At 48.3% G+C, this 16,471-nt stretch overlaps 1 protein-coding gene across 2 annotated transcripts in view; it reads left to right on the forward strand.

The window, feature by feature from the left end:
- The first annotated feature begins 349 nt into the window (after positions 1–349).
- LOC111149278 (ubiquitin specific peptidase 46) overlaps positions 350–16,471 on the forward strand; it is a 55,413-nt gene continuing 39,291 nt past the window's right edge. For both annotated transcript variants that reach the window (XM_022506257.1, XM_022506258.1), the window contains exon 1: positions 350–393. In XM_022506257.1, the coding sequence (XP_022361965.1) occupies positions 358–393 (36 nt within the window). In that variant the 5' untranslated portion in view covers positions 350–357. The remainder of the gene's footprint in view (positions 394–16,471) is intronic.

The following is a 16,471-nucleotide window of genomic DNA, read 5'->3' on the forward strand; positions in this document are numbered from 1 at the left end:
GGAGCGCGGGCTGCACGCGGCGCGCTCGGGCCGCCCCTCCTCCCCGCGCCGCCGGCCGCGGCCCAGGCTCCCTCGCTCCGCCACTCCCCGCCCCTCCGCTCTCCCTCCCGCCTCCCCGCCCTCCCCGCCCTCCCCGCCTCCTCCACCTCCTCCTCCTCCACCGCCTCCTCCTCCTCCACCTCCTCCTCCTCCCTCCCGGCCTCCCTCTCCCAGCCAAACTGCCAGCCGGACCCCAGGCCGCCTCCCCGCCGCCGCCGCCCCGCCGCCGCCCGGCCTCCCCGCGAGCGCTCCACCATGGACAGTCCTGTTTTCACCTTATAAAGATGGCGGTGCGGGATCGCTGCAACCTTTAGACTAATGACTGTCCGAAACATCGCCTCCATCTGTAATATGGTGAGTGGCGGCCGCCGCCGCCTCGGGGGTCGCGCCGGAGGCGCGGCGAGGCGAAGAAAGGGAAGCCCGGGCCGCCCACCCGCCGGGCGCCGGGGTGGGGGCGGGGGGCGCCGGGGTCCGCGCGGCGCGGCCAGAAGTTCCCGGGCCCCGCGCCCGGCGGGCGGACCGCAGCCCCCCGGGGCGGCCGGGGGAGGGGCCCGATCCCCCGCACCCCCTCCCAGTCCCGGGACCCGGGAGCCCGCCCGCCGGTGCCCCGGCGCTCAGCCTTGCCTCCGCCCTCGGGCTGCGGTGGAAGCGTCCTCAGGGGAGGGGGTTGGGGGAGATAAGCTGGGGATGGGGGGGAACCCATCCCGCCTTTGCGGTAGATAAAGCCCTACGGGTCTCCCTGACCGCCCTCGTCTCATTTTGACTTCACTCCTTAAACTATATTTAAAATTCACTTTTGCAAAGGCAGTCGGTGTATCTGGAGAAATTTGAAATGTAATAAAGCTGGAAAGAAGTGCAGAATTGGGGTTGGAGAAGTGAACTTCTACCTGGTTTGGGAAGCACGGTAAATTGCTTTGGATGACTCAATTTCTCCACCTGTGAAAGAGGGACAAGGTTATTTGGCGGTAACATTTGGAGGCCCTGAGGGCGGGGCCGCCTTTGGGCGTGGAGGAGGTCTCGAGGGTTATCTTGCCTGATCTGCTGCAGACCCCTCCGAGGCTGGTGAGCGTGGTCGCAGCAAGGGGACGTCTTCGGGCCCTGGTGCGGCTGGGTCCATGATGCGGTGCTCACTTTAACTTGGTTTTCTCCCATTGCTGCTCTCCTTTCCTTTTCAGTGTTTGCAGGAACAGCTTCCAGCCCTTGGGTTCCCAGGGTGTACCCTGCTGGCACCCCCACTTGTCAGAGCTTTGGGAAGCTCAGCTTGCCCCCCTGGAATAAGGCAATGGCCCTCCTGCGCAGTGTGAGAGTGTGTGTGCTTTGCCTTCACTCTCTGGGGGCCCCCTTCCCCTCGATCAAAGGGCCCCTCCCCCCGGCTGGAACACGTGTTCATTTAATGCCAGTTTGGGGAAAACCTCCCTTGAAGCTCTCATACAGACCCCTGAAGGGAATCTGAGAAGGCAAGATTGAGAAGCCCTGGGGTAAGGTGATCTGGCTACCCTTCCCCCATCGCACAGCTTTTTAAATCTTCTGTCCCACATTCTCCTGCAAGATTAGCACACAGGGCAAAGGAGCATTCAGGAGCCATGTGTTCGCTCAGGGGTGCAGTCAGGACCCACTGGCGCTGGCTTCAGTTCTCAGCACCGCCAGCAGAGCAAATGCTGGGGCTTCCCGGAGTGAGAACTGCAAAGGTACTGGCGTAGGACCAGTTAGATGTGGTGGGTGGCTCCTGGAGGAGTTCCGTTTCCTCTCCTCTCCTTCCTTCTCCGCGCAGAGACAGGTCTCCTGCTCCTTCCTGCCGAGTGGCATTAACATTGGCTTGGTGCAACGAAAGGGTGATGCCTCGCTTCCCGGTTTTCCTGAGAGACCAGTTTGTGAGGGCCACTGGGAAACCGGAGCAGCTCTGATCCTCCCTCCTGCCTGCTGTGTGGCCTCAGGCTGCCGGGCCAGTGAGGCACAGTCCTAGCTCTTGGTGGTGTTCCTTTCCTGCCTGGGTGCAATGACGCCCCTCTGTAGTGAAATAGCCTGGGAACTTGAGAGCTCAAAGGTCCCAAAAGGAAGCCAGCATCTACCCCGCCCCCCTGTGGCTAGGGCTTCTTGGCACACCTGGGCAGAATGGCACAACCGGGTTCCAGCAAAACTCAGGCTGCAGGGAAGACATCAGTACTGTGTCTGCAGAGTTGACACCTCGTGTGGAGTCCCTGAAGCGGCACCAAAGTTAGGACGGTCACCCAGGTGAAGTGAGGAGCCGATAATTGCTAAGTAGGGAGTTTTCTGTTCCTAGTTGGACACTGTGTCTTGAGCAAGTGCAAGTTCTGGTTTGAACATGTACCAGCTTTTTGTCCTTGAACAAGTTGCTGTCTTTCTTTCCTCACCTAGAAAAAGGGGATGACCATGGTTTCCTCCCTCATTAGGCTGTTGCATTAAATGAGCTCCTGTACTACAGGGCCTAGTACATCGCAAGCATTCAGTGAGGGCTCGCTGTTATTATTAACATCTTTCTCATTATTATGTCACCTTCCAGTGTGGCTTAAAGAATAATGAAGATGATAGGCTCTTGGAAGCAGCCACTAATATAAACAAGCCCACGTTCATTTATGCAAGTGCATTTATGCAAACCAAGCCAAAGGGCAGGATGCAAAGGCTGGGATGAGAATCCATAACCCCACCCCTTATAAAAGCCTGCTCAGGTCAGCCCTGCCCCTCCCAGTCTCCCTTCCCACGGGAGGGAGAAGGCTTGGGGATGAGGAGACTGTCTTTTCACCTGATCAGATGTACATTTGCACCAGACCCTTCCTTGGGTTCTTCCCTGGATGATGAATTGTTTCCAGGTAGGTCTTCTCTGAATCTCTGTTGACTGGTTATAGTTTCTCTCTGGGGCTCTCCTTGGTCTTTTCCACTCCTAACATGATTAGGTCCTGGCTGGTTTGCGTAGTTGTAGAAGGAGCAAGTGGCAATTGCCTTTTCTTCTACGCAGCTGGTTTGGCATGTTTTAACCAGGCGGATGTGTCCAGAAAGGGTGTTAAGAGGTACCATCCTCCTAGGTGAGACTTGAACAAACCAAAACCTAGCTTGGAACAGCGGACCTGTTTCCTCTGTCAGACAAGAAAGGACCCAGCCGAGCAGAAACAAAACTTGTAGCAAATCCTTTATGTGATTGAGGAATTAACCCCTTCTCTTTCCCTCATACTTATCCTCCCTGGTTTAGATACGGGGGTGTTGGAAAAGATCCACATTCCTCGGCTTGTCTCCTTATACACTGAGGTTTTATTGTCCCCTGGGAGTGTAATGCTGGTTCCTACCGATTTGTTTGAGTTTTACATTCGTGTGAAATCCTGCCGCCTTGGTTCTTGATCAACTTGCTTGTGTCAGCTTTAGCCGCCCGGTGTGTCTGCTTCTGAGATAGTAACTAAGCTTGTTTGGCTAGTGTGTTGTAATTTTTTAAAAATGTACTAGCTGCTACCAAGCATGAGGAAATGTCCCTTGTTGGTAATCCTCTGATTTTTGTCCAGATCAATGGATTTAACTTCTATTAATCACCTCGCAAATGGAAAGTTTTTTGGTTTCACCTCCTTACCCACCCCCGCATAAGATTTCAGTTTGAAGAGCTTGCGAAATTTTCTCTAGAGGAAGCCTTTGCTCGGAGAAACCAAATGTGTCCTCTAGACTTGTACCAATGCAAATTGGTCTGAATCCTTGAATCATTTCATTTGTTAATAGTGCTGTAAGATGTACCATAGAGAAAATGCTGGGTGTCAGATTGACTATGGTTTTGTTCCCATAAGCAGCATTTGTTGAGGACCTGCTGTGTTAGCGTTGGCATGTACTATGGGCAGGTGCTCCATAAATGAATGAGGTGAGTCCCAGCAGTTTCTTATTTTGTGGGTGTGACATTGGTAAAGACTGAACAGTTTCAGTAAGGTGCATTTACCTGCACAGCTGAAGGTGCAGCAGAGTCTCAGAAGCAGTACAGTGAAAAGGCTGATACCACAGCAGGTGTTTCTTTAGTATAGTTTGCATTTGGTCCGAGTTCGGTTATTTTTTGTTTTATATGAGGACATGAATCTAGTCAGTGTACCTTAGAATGGGCATCTGTCCCAGTGCCTGTCTCTTCAGTTAAGCATGAGCATAATGGTAACGTTGGACAAATTGTTGTCTTTCTTGGGACCCAAGTCTTTCTCACCTTGTAAACCTGATGTGTTTTGGGGGGCTGTCCAAAGCTTCTTAGTGAACAGTATTTCTTAGAGTCTTTAGAAAAACAGTTCCTTCCCAAGATGGGGCAAGTATCTGAAAGATAATTCAAGGCACTTTGTGAAAAGTCTGATGATGTGGGAGGGACCAGGTGTTCTACAGGTCCGTGAGTTGATCCATGGTCCATCCCTGACGATGCAGAAGCTCATGGAAGGATACAGGCTTTGGGATTTCCCAAAAGAGGGTGCACCCAGGGTGGGGGCAGAAGGGGTCTCTCTGGTCTGTGGGTTCACTTTCTCTCTCAGTCGTCTTTGGGCCAGTGGCACCTACTTACCATCGACTGAAAAGTTCAGCACACAGATGGGAAGTCTTGTGGAAGGCGGAATGTCCTGTGAGGATGGAATGGTGGGCCTTGGCCTCAGCAGCACCGCAAACCAAGGGAGAAGTTCCAGTCCCTAGATGGGCACTGACCTGTCATTTCTTCACTTTGAAACTCAACACACTATGTCATGAACCAAGCACTATAATTTCTTTTTTAACTGCTTTATTGACATACACACTTGGCATATATTTAAAGTGTAAAAAAAAAAAAAAATCCTTAATTGGCTCTCAACCATTTAAGGACCTAACCACCTTATTTAAAACTGTTGAATATACCAGATATTAGCAATTTAGTATTCCTTGAACAGTCCCAGGATATTATTGGATACCACAGTGAGTGCCATATTTGAATTGTTTTAAATAAATGAAGTTTCCCTGATATGAAGGGTAAGTAGAATTAGTAAAAATTTGAAACAAAGCTAGAGGATTTTATAGAGATCGTTTTATCTTGTTAAGTCAATCACCTGAGGCAGTATTTTGAGACTAGTTGGAAAAAAATTTTAAAACTATTAAAAAAGTATGTACATCTTATAACTTGGGAGGAGACATAATTTGTCTCTTCCTCTAGTACTGTTACTGTTGCTTCCCATTCTCGAAGATAATTGGAGACTGTAAGCTTGGTTTAACGTATCATCTGGGAGTGGTTAAAGTCACGTGTGAGGGTCTACTGTGATAGTCATCAGATTTTAAAAATTGTAGCCTGGGGTGGGGTGGGCTGATGTTTAAAGAAAAATTCTCTTCTTCTGGTCTCTTGGTGTAACATGTAGATGTTTGTGTTGGGTCAGGACCTGACAATTAGGCCTATAGCTTTTTCTCTGTTTTTTTCTTGGAATCCTAGAGGAAAACAAAGTTGAATGCCAATATTTAGTTAGTATGAAAGATTGTAATATTATTTTCTAGATATCAACTTTTTATCCAGTTCACCGATACAATAAAACCTACTTATTTTTTTGACTAATGTGGAATTTTGGTATTTTGGCTTGTAATTGAAAGTAATTTTCAGTTTGGGTCCTCTTAGCATTTAAGAGAAATTTCTGTAGTTTTCATGTCCCTTTTTCCCCAGCCTGCTGTGTCTAGTTCATTCAGATGACTCGAGGCTTTATGATAGTGTATAATTCTGTGGTATCATCAGAAAGGTGTCTCCTGGTGGCTTTATCTCCAACCTATTCTTGGAACCAGCCCAAAACAAAGGGACTGGAAGAGTTCCGGTGTCTTTTAGGAGGTGTAATACTTCTGGCCTATTTTAATGCACATTCTTATAATGTCTTTGATTGTGGTGAAACCAAATGCTAATCTAAGGGTTTGAAAGGCCTGATGATCCTTTAAGAGAAAAAGCCACCCCCAAATGAACGAGCAAATACTTTTTTGAGAGAAATAAATTCTGTATCAACAATCAGCCCTGTCATTAAAGGCTTCTTGGAATGTTTCTGTACTGAGCTTGTTGCCAAGAATTTGGGGTATGTCGTAAGTCCTTGACACGCAGTTTTACTACAGTTTTAAGAACGGTTGTTTGTGCTGGATGTTGGTAAGTGTGGAAGAAACCCTGTTGGTTCTCAAAGCTTCACTTTCCACCTCTTGGTCCAGTCTTCCGCACATCAGTTCTGATGCCGCTTTCAGAGCCTAATCGTGCTTAAAAGTAGTTTGGACTTACGACTCTTTTTCTGGGTAGTGATAGATTTCAGGCGCACAGAAGAATACGGAGAATAAGAGAGGGAACCACCCGTGTGTTTCCATCCACCACCCAGTGAAGAAAGAAAACACTACAAGCACAAGCGAACACTTCCTCATCTCACTCCCCTTTCTTCTGGACAGTGACTGCTGTTCCGAACTTGGCGTTTATAGACTTCAACTAGATGTGTATCTGTCTGTCAGCCGGATACATTGTCATTTTCTCCGGTTCGAAACGCGCTGATACTGAACAGCTCCTTCTCAGTTTGCTTTTCCTTCAATTATGGCTTTGAGATTTACCCATTGGAATGTGTGTAATTCTGGGTTATTCGCTGCTATCTGAGCTTCCGTCATGAATCTGCTCCCAAGTATTCATTTTATTTTATTTTTTATATCAGTTCAGTTAGCCAGCATATAACACATTGTTAATTTTTTGGTATTGATTTTGTTGGTTGAGTAGCACTTGGGTTTACCATGTGTTGTGTTTGTCATGACAGCTTTGAACTTGTCTCCCTATGCCTCTGTTTAAAGTTTCTCTGTGGGACCTGCCTCGAGGAGAAATTGCTAGATCCAAGGAAAGGGGCATCTTCAGCTCTTAGTACATTGCCAGGTGGCTCTCCAGAGCAGGTGTGCCCGTGCGCGTCCCACCAGCGGCTCTGGGGAGCGCCAGCTGCTCCGCGGGCTTGCAGACGCCCCGTATCCTGAGTCTGACGTTTTGCCAGGCTGATGGGTGGGAAAGGTATCCTGGTGATTTAAAATGTTTGCTTTCCCGTTTACTAACAAGGCCAGACATCTTTTCCTGTGTTTATGGGGCTGGGTGGTTTTTAATCCAGGGACTCAGGGGACAGTTTTCCCGGGCTTGAGAGTCAGGATGGCGGTGTGGCTTCTGTCTGAAAACAGGGAAAGGGAGGATGCAGGGGAAAACTGGGAGGGCCGAAGGACAAGTCCAGAGCGGGAGGGCAGGAATGGAAGCTAGAAGCAAGGAGGTGAAAATGTACAGTGAGAAGATTACAGACCAGAAGTGAGACGGTGCAGTCACGGAGCGCTGTGAGTGCATCTGGGCTGCCTTACTGCGCTGTCCTGGCCTCTCTGTTCAAGGTACGTCGTGCCCGCTTTGGTGAACTGAAGTCGGCTTTGGTGAACATGTGTCCGTTTCCGGGGCCTCTTCCGTGGAGAGCAGCAGCAAGGCTGGACTTAGGGAGTTTTCCTGTTCACCCAGTTGCTTTTTGATGTTCTTTCAGAAAAGCAGTGTGTTTCTCTGGAAACGGTGCTGCAGTGAACTGCACACGTGCCTTCATTTCTCCAGGACGGAGGCCTTGAAACGGAAGAGCTGCTCCGAGGATGTGCCTGGCTGTGGCTTTCCTGGGTGTTGCCAAATGGGCCCCCGACATGGTTGCATGACATGGAGCTTTTTTGGTGTGTGGCTTCCGTGGCCCTAGTCCCAGAGCCTCCGGCTGGACAGGGTGTAGGTAGCTCTGGGGTGGGTTTTAGGCACCTGGGATTTTTATTTTTTTTAAGTGCCACAGCTGATTTTGATAAGCCTCTGAAGCTGAGAATCCAAGGTGTTAGGCAGCTCGGCAAGGACAGGACGTTCGGCACAGGGCCTGGCACATCTGTGCCAGCTGCTCAACCAAGGATTACAGGAGAAGGGAGTGAGGGGCTGTAGCGAGCTAGAATGGAAGAGTTGCTGTGCCCGGAGGCAGTGCTCATCAGATGTCACTGTCCGCAGGAATTACCTGGGGATCTTGTTAAAATGCAAAGTCAGATTCAGTGGGTCTGGAGTGGGGGATGAGATTCTGCGTTTCTAGCATGGCCAGGTTCTCCCAGCTTGGGGAGCACACTTAGAACAGCAAGTCCCAAGGGGGAAAAAAAGAGACCGACTTCTTTCTTCCCTACGGCTTTCAAGTGCACAGAGTTTGGGATTTGGAATCCTGCTAGGTAGATCTCGAAGCCCATTTCTTCATCTCTTTATAACACAAAGAGGAAGGTGATAAAATACCTTTTGCACAGCATTTTTGGGGAGACTCAAAGGAGATCATGCTGCCTGTGAAAGCATTTTGTGAACTGCGATGCTCTCACACACATTACGTTCTGTAGTCCTCATTCTTTTAGGGAATTAATGGTTTCCTTCAGTTTGCTCAAAGCACAAAGCTATTGTTAAAAGAAATTGAACAGATTTAGGGAAAGCTACCAATAAGTTGAGGTAGTTTACGGATACACCGAACACCGGGAAGGACAACACACCGACCTCTGAGACTCCCTGGTTTATTGGAATTCTGCTTTCATTTTGACCAGCTGTCTGCGGTTAGTGGGCATTTTGGGAGGAGTGGGATGGGGGTGGGGGTTGGGCACAAGCAGAGGCAAAATTCACCTTGTGGTGTGGTTCTGAGTGCAGGTGCTAGGAAGTGGGGGGTTCCCTTCTCACTGGTTTGTGGTGGGAGAGGAATGGGGCTAGGGAGAGCCCCACAGCTCTCTCTCCCACTCAGCTCTGCACTGTAGCAGGTGATAGGACAGTAGGGAGGCCCTCTGATTTATTCCCCAAGTCAGACACTTCTCAAAGTGTGGAGGGATGTACTCCAAGTGGTTACTGGGTATTACTGATCTACTGTAGGTACAGGCAGAGTTACTCAGCACAGACCAGGCCTGGGGTCAGCCCAAGGTTAAGCCGCCAAAGGACACGGCCATTTAAATGCAGCATTTCAGGGTGCTTTATTTATTGGGGATACTGCCTTGTCCACCTGAGAGAGGCAGTGTGGTCTACAGGGGGAGGGCAAATAAAAATAAAAAAGTGACCTTCAGAACTGGGGTGTATTGAATGCTGCAGTTTCTTCCCATTCCCAGCCTTCACTCTTTTTATTCGCACTTTTTCCCTATGTCTTTGAATTACTTGAATGTCATGGTAGTTTTCCTTAAATCTGTTCAACTTCGTTTAATCTGGCCTCATTTTGTGCTAAGACATCTGTGAGGTAATGGGTTTGATGAGCTAGTTATATGCTTTTCTAATGCATATCAAAAACATAATTGCTAGAGATGCAAATATCAGAATCATTCTGCTGTACACCTGAAACTAATATAGTGCTGTATGTCGATGATAAGTCAATAAAAGACACAGAATTGCTAGAGTTGGAAGTGTTCATACTTGAGCTACCTAAGATGATCTCACCTCCCTCTGGGATTCATGGGTTCTAGTTTGGGGAGGCATTGGCTCAGATAAGAGGTTCTTCATGGCAGGTTCAATTAACTGGCTATTTGAGGACCCCCCCCCCTTTTTGGTAAGTAATCTCTTTGTTCACCGTGGGTCTCGAACTCATGACCCCAAGATCAAGAGTCTTATGCTCTACTGACTGACCCTGCCAGGCACCCCTGGAGGAACACTGTTATACCAGTTAGTAGACGACAGGTTGGTCAGCTTCCTTGGGAGGCCGGTTAGCCTGTGGAGGAGATCCGGTTGGATGTCTCCCGCTGCTGTGGGTTGGGTGTGAGAGTTGCCGTTGTTCCCACTCCCAGAGATGCTGCTTGTCACCCATAACGTGGGGGTGACAGGAGAACTTCCCTCCCTGGGGCATTGTGGGGCTGCAATGGAATCATTAACGTTTGGTGCTTAGCCAGGACCTGACCTTTCTACTGGTGTTTTCTTCTAGTGCCCCTGGCTTTTGCACTAGCACTGGAGTCCAAACGATGTAGCAGAAAGTGCCCTGGTGTCCAAGGTCTCAGGTTCCAGTGTTGACGCTGCCACTCTGTAGCTTTCCAGACACGGGCCGGGTGACTCAGCCTCTCTGAGTCTGAGACGTGAGGAACCCCTCCTGCTGGGAGCAGCATGAGAAGAGGAGCTCCACGGGGCAGGGTAGCCTGGCTTCCAGTTGGAGACCAGACGGGGGCCGGGGGGGACCAGAGGGGACAGAAGGAGGAAGAAGCTGTGATTTCCTACTGAAATGTCGATGGTAGACAAGGTGCTGATGGCGTGTGGCGAAACTTTTGTAATCATCAGTAAGATACTGTGTTTTTCCCTTTCCTGATGATGAGGGCACATCATGTAGGCGGAGACTTTTCGCCATCTCATAGGCATCCGACAGACTCTTGTATAACCTGGCACACACAGTTCGGTGTTCCTAACTGAGAAACACATGAAGTAGCTAAGCTCAGTTTCTTTTTCTTTTTTAAGGTTTTATTTACTTATTTATTTGAGAGAGAGGGAGAGAGAGAGAGCGTGAGCACGCGTGCACCTGCACAAGCCGAGGAGGGGCCCAGGGAGAAGCAGACTTCCCGCGCCCCAGGTGGCAAGCAGGGGGCCGTCTGCGGGGCTCCGTCCCAGGACCCTGGGATCATGACCTGAGCCAAAGGCAGATGCTTCACCGACCGAGCCACGCAGGTGCCCCTAAGCTCCGTTTCTTCTAAAAAAAACAAAAAACACAAAAAAACAAAAACAAAACTTAAAGTTTTAAAAAAGATGAGTTCCCACCGTAGGAATTTCCAACTGTGCAGAAGGCTATAATGTTGACGATACACACACCATCCAATCCTTGCCTCCGCGCGCTTTCTCCTTGCAGTTCCCTCCGCTTCTGTTCATTGGTATCTTATGCACATAGAAGCAGATATGTTTATTTCTCTCGTAGTTTTTAAAAAACACAAGCAATGCTTTTAGCCTGTGCTGGTCTATCCTGATCTGCCCCTTGCTTTCTGTGCCTTGGAGGTGGGTAGGGCTAGTCTGGGAAGAGCGTCCCCACTCTTTTTTAATGGCTTGCGGAGTATTCAGTTCCATGAATGTACTGCCCTGGCTTAACCAGCCCCCCCACAATGGGCCGAAAGGTAGTTTTCCAGTCTCTGGCTTTTACAAACAAGGCTATAGGGAACATCTATCTATCCATATGTCCACATATGATTTTCACGTGTGGGGATAGAGCTGTCACCTCATTTCTTAGAAATGGATTTGCATTTGTAACTTGGATGGATTTCACCAAATTGCCCTCCACCAGCAGCAATATGTGCGACTTGTTACCCACAGCCTTGCCAAAGCCGCGTGCTCTCCAGAACCCTTGTGGTCTCTGCCAGTCAGGGGGAGAATGGTGTCCTCGTGCACTTGTAGTTTGCATTCCTCTCCTTAGAAGGGAGCTTGAGCAGCAATTCACACGTACAGGAAAACAAGCTCCATTTCATTTAACTGTTTTGTTGTTGGCAATTATTTTCCAAGTCTGTAGGGAAGGACCAGTTTTACTTTGCCTTTCAATCTGTCACAGACTGGTATTTTTGTAAAATACAATAAAAAAGAATTATTAGCAAAATGGAGTTAAAAACTCCCAAGGTACATAAGCACACAAACCCCTCTCTTTTATGATTAAACTTGACAGATACAAAATTACTCTATCCTTTCGTCTTACCTGTTCTTAGTTTCTGAACTTAGCTCATGGCAGAATTATACCTTGAGTGATATTGCTGTAAAGAATTCCTGACTCGTCTCTTTTCTCCCATTGCCACCCTGTTTGGGGATGAGAGAAGAGAGCACAGAATTTTCTATTTTCTTTCTTTTTTTTTTAAAGACTTTATTTATTTGTCAGAGAGCGAGCAAGCACAAGCAGAGGGAGAAGCAGGCTCCCTGCCGAGCAAGAACCCTGATGGGGGCTCCATCCTAGGACCCTGAGATCTTGACCTGATCCAAAGGTAGACGCTTAACTGGCAGAGCCACCCAGGTGCCCCGAATTTTATGTTTTCTATTTCAGAATCAGTAGTAGATGCTTTCATTCCATTAGGGTAAAATATGTCTGATGGTGCAGGACTGATTCAGAGGGCAGGGGTGCCGTGCAGACCCATCCGGCTACACTAACACCTTGCATTCTCCCATGCTGTGATGGGGTGCTGGTGTCCTGGTGTTTCATTGATGAAGACCTCGAGCTTGAATTACTAGAGGGCGTTGGGTGGGTGGGTGGAGAACGCTCAGAATCCCCATATAAGTCAAATTTGCAGAGCTGTCCTCTTTGACCTGGGGCTTTGCTGGGAGCCTGGGTCTTCCCGTGCCACTTTTCTGGGGAGTGATGTGACGGCAGGGGCTCCGGGGTAAAGTAGGAGCTGCGGAGACCTCATAAGTAGGGTCGTGTTCTTGGTGGCTTTGTTGTAGAACGTTGGATTGGGAAGGAGTTTTTGCTTGTAGCACACTGAGTTCAGTGACTGTGGGTGAAATTTCCTTTTTCTCCCCCTCAGCCAGAAGATAGACACCGACCAGGATCTTTTGTTCTGCTTTTGAGTTGAAATTTTCCCTTTGCATGAGGACTTTTTTACGCTGTCGCTAGGCATGTGGAGAGCTGTTTTACAAACCAGAGTCTCTGGCTGTTCTTTAATGTCCCTTGCCGTGATGACTGGGGATCATTATGTATCCCAGGGTCATCTTTCTTCAGCAGCAGACGTCTTTGTTTCTGTGTTATGATCATTAAGTGAAGTCATGTTGAGATTTTTTTTTTTTCACTTCTTTCTCCCTCCCCAGTATCCTGTAAGTCATGGAAATGGCCTGCTACCGTGGCGCAGGATGGAAATGTACTTTAACTGCCTTCTTGTGGATCACGGCCCCCCGGGGAAAGCCTGGAGAGGCCCGGGAGTTGGCTGAGCGCTCTCGCACCGGGAGCTGGGGTTGCAGTGTGACGGTGTTCAGATCCTGGGTTCACAGCAGACCTCTGCTTCATACGAACACCTGACCTTGGCCGGGTCCTCAACCTCCATTAACCTCATTTCCCTTAGCTATGAAATTGGGCTGGGGAGTCCCCGGGAATGATTTTTCTGAATGGAGAGTTTTGTTCAGCGTTGCTCCCTGGGACTGGGTGACCGGTCTGCTGTCTGAGCAGGACGGACATCCATAGCCACCTTGGGCTCTCGCGCCCCCGGGGGTTAGTTGACGAGGGCATGAGTGCCCGAGAGCCAGGGACCACGTGCTCAGAGGCAGCTCTGGCTCTCTGCCTAGTCCCTGGATCTGCAGCTCGGGAATTACTAAAAATATGAATGAGAAGATCCTCTCCCCTGACTGGCGGTCAGGGGCCTGCGCTCGGAATCCTAATGGCCTACATTAGAGGCGTGTCTCTGCCTTTACAGACGGAGTGAAGGTGAGCAGGTTCTCTCCCTTTCTTCAGGAGTAGAACAGGGATAATAAATGTGATCTGGCTTGGGCTGGACAAGAGCGGACGAGAGGAAGGGAATGTATAGACGTGCAGTCTTTGAATGCGTAGCCCGTGCCACTTACCCCCTTCCCCCCGTTTGCCACATTACTCAGTCGGCAGATTGATGTCGGTGCCTTATTACATGCCAGAGGCTCTGTTAGGTCCTGGCAAACCAACCAGACTTGATAGAGCCTGGCCTCGTGGAGGTTATGGTCTTGTGTAGAGATCACCAGGCTTTTCGGTCAAGGGCTAGATGGTAAAGATATTGGGCTTTTTGGGCCACAGTGTCTCTGTCACAACTACTCCACTATTGTGAAAGTAGCTGCAATAAATCAGTGGACTGTTGTGACCGTATGCCAGTACAACTTTATTTACAAAAGTAGCTGTGCCGGATTTGGTCCATGGACCATCACTTCCCAACCTGTGGTTCAGTGGGAAAACATGTTAAATAATCACCAGGATGTTATTACAAATCATGGTAGGTTTTATGAAGTTCCATACAGGATTCTGTGAGAGAAAGGTAAAGGAAGGTAGCTTTGAAGACGTGGCATCGAAGCAAACTGGCGAGGAGAAGGCAGCCGGAGAAGGGAAAGTGGGGGCCGTAGCTCAAGGGCCAGGGAAGTGGCCACACTAGTTCTGAGCCTGCATTTCTGTCTTTTAGAGGTACAGTGGATATTTTGTTCAGAATTACAGCCTGCATTTCTATTTTTTAGAGGTATGCCAGATAGCTCGCAGCTTCCTTTGGATTAAAAAAAAAAAAAAAAAGGAAACTTTCCTGATATATAATTCATACCAATTCTCTCCCCCTTCCCCACCCCCTCACCCTGTTATAATCTTAACACTGAGAATTGAGTGAGCTGTATTAATAACACATTTTGGGGTGCCTGGCTGGCTCAGCTGGTGCGTGTGACTTTTTTTTTTGGAACAAGAGAGACAGAGAGAGAGAGAGAATGAGAGTGCGTGCATGAGTGGGGGAAGGGACAAAGGGAGAGGGAGAATCCCAAGCGATTCTGCACTGAGCTCGGAGCCCGTTGGGGGGCTCAATCTCACAACCCTGAGATCATGACCTGAGCCAAAATCAGGAGTTGGATGCTTCACTGACTCAGCCACCCAGGCGCCCCTGGAGTGTGTGACTCTTGATCTCAGGGGTTGTGGGTTTGAGATCCATGTTGGGTGTAAGAGGTTACTTTAAAATTTAAAAAAAAAAAAAAAAAAAAAGGGCCCCGGGGGGGCCCAGGGGGTTAAGTGCTTCCTTTCGGCTAAGGTCAGGTTCTCAGGGCCCGGGAATCGAGCCCAACATCGGGCTCTCTGCTCGACAGGGAGCCTGCTTCCCTCTCTCTCTCTGCCTGCCTCTCTGTCTACTTGTGATCTCTCTCTGTCAAATAAATAATAAATAAAATCTTTAAAAAAAAAAATAAAAAAAAAAAGTCTAAAAAATATATTTTGTTATGCGTTCTTGTGGTAGGTTCTTTTTCTATTACATTGTTTTCCTTATATAACTGTCAGTAACTAAAACTTTACAAGTTAGAGCAGTAAGATTGCACATTGTTTCATTATTAGGTATGAAGTGTTTTACCCCTTAGAACTCATTTCTATTTTTTTTTAAAGATTTTATTTATTTTTGAGAGAGTGAGAGAGCACAGTAGGGGAGAGGGATAGAGGGGAAAGCGGGCTCTCTGGTGAGCAGGGAGCCTGATCCGGGGCTGAGCCGAAGGTAGACACTTAATGGATTGAGCCATCCAGGTGCCCTCATTTCTACTTTTTGATGCTGTTTTCTCTTTCTGCCTTGTTAAACTTAATATTATTTTCTTTTCCAGCTTGGCTAAAGGTTCACAGGGCATAAAACCATTTGGGGCAAAAAAAAAGTCCATTTTCCTATTGACTACATCCCGAGTTTTTTCTGACTTCCAACCTCCGTTGTATATTTGCTTTAAACAGGTTGCAGTGTCCTGTAGAGATTTTACAGAAAAGGACAGGTGTGCTGCTCACTGTGGCTATTTCATGGGGTGCCTTGGAGTTAGGAGTTTGCCTGTACAGCTTTGTGACCTCTTCAAGTTTTCCTTCTGCCATTCTGGGATTCTTCTGACCCTCCTTGAGAGTCAGAACAGTTTCGTGGTCGGGAGCATCCTGGGGTGAGTTCAAGCCCAGTTCGCCGCACTTGGCCGGGCGAACTTGGATAAAGTTCACTACCGTCTCTGCGTCCCAGTCCTCTTATCTTTAAAATGGGGACAATAATGGTATTCACCTCTAGAGTTAAATGGTGAGGTGATGGTGACAGGAGTAAAATACACATCCCGTCCTGACAGTAGTAAGGCTGATGTGTGTTATCTTTTGTTGTTATGATGACTAATTATGCAACTCCTCCGTAACCATCCCTAAATTGTGGCAGGTGGCTCCTGACTCATCCTGAGCTCTCGGGCTGTGTCACCTCATTTTCGTTTCACTCTCTCTGGGAGGCTGTAAGAATGACCTTCAGTCATCAGAAGTCAGGGACTACTAGTCCTTGTGAAAGCTCGTTCTTGGTGTATGTTTGTACTTCGAAAACTTAACTTGATAAGTAGAATGGCCTTTTGAACATAGACCTAAAAATGTGTTTTCAGCCAACAACATTCACTTTGTCATATATTTCAACCCTTGGCTTATTATTAAGGACTTGTTCTCTGAGTACTCAGGAAATCCTTACATGTTGTTTTTGGCCTTTTGTGTGTGTGTCCCTTCTTTGTGCAAACTTGAGCGAGGCTGCCTATCCTAGGATTCGCATAAGTGGGCTGTCCTGAGGTGATCTTGGGCAAGGAGGCTTACTTCTCTGGGCCTTGGTTTTATTGTCTGTGAAATGGGTCTAGCTGATCTCCAGGGACACTTCCTGGTCTCTGCGGTTTTCTGCTCAGGCACTCCCATATGATGGCGATAGTCTCATCGGCTTTTATAGACCTCGTAGTGTCGTTCTGATTGTATCATTCTCTGGGGCGAGATTCTGTGTCTTTTTTATTCCCCCGTGGAAGACATTCTAATATGCTTTGCTTATAAACTGCTTTTAAACTCGCTTTGAAAAGAAACGC

Source organism: Enhydra lutris, unplaced genomic scaffold (genome assembly GCF_002288905.1).
Source record: "Enhydra lutris kenyoni isolate GAN:26980312 unplaced genomic scaffold, ASM228890v2 scaffoldscaffold21, whole genome shotgun sequence".
NCBI lineage: Eukaryota > Metazoa > Chordata > Mammalia > Carnivora > Mustelidae > Enhydra > Enhydra lutris.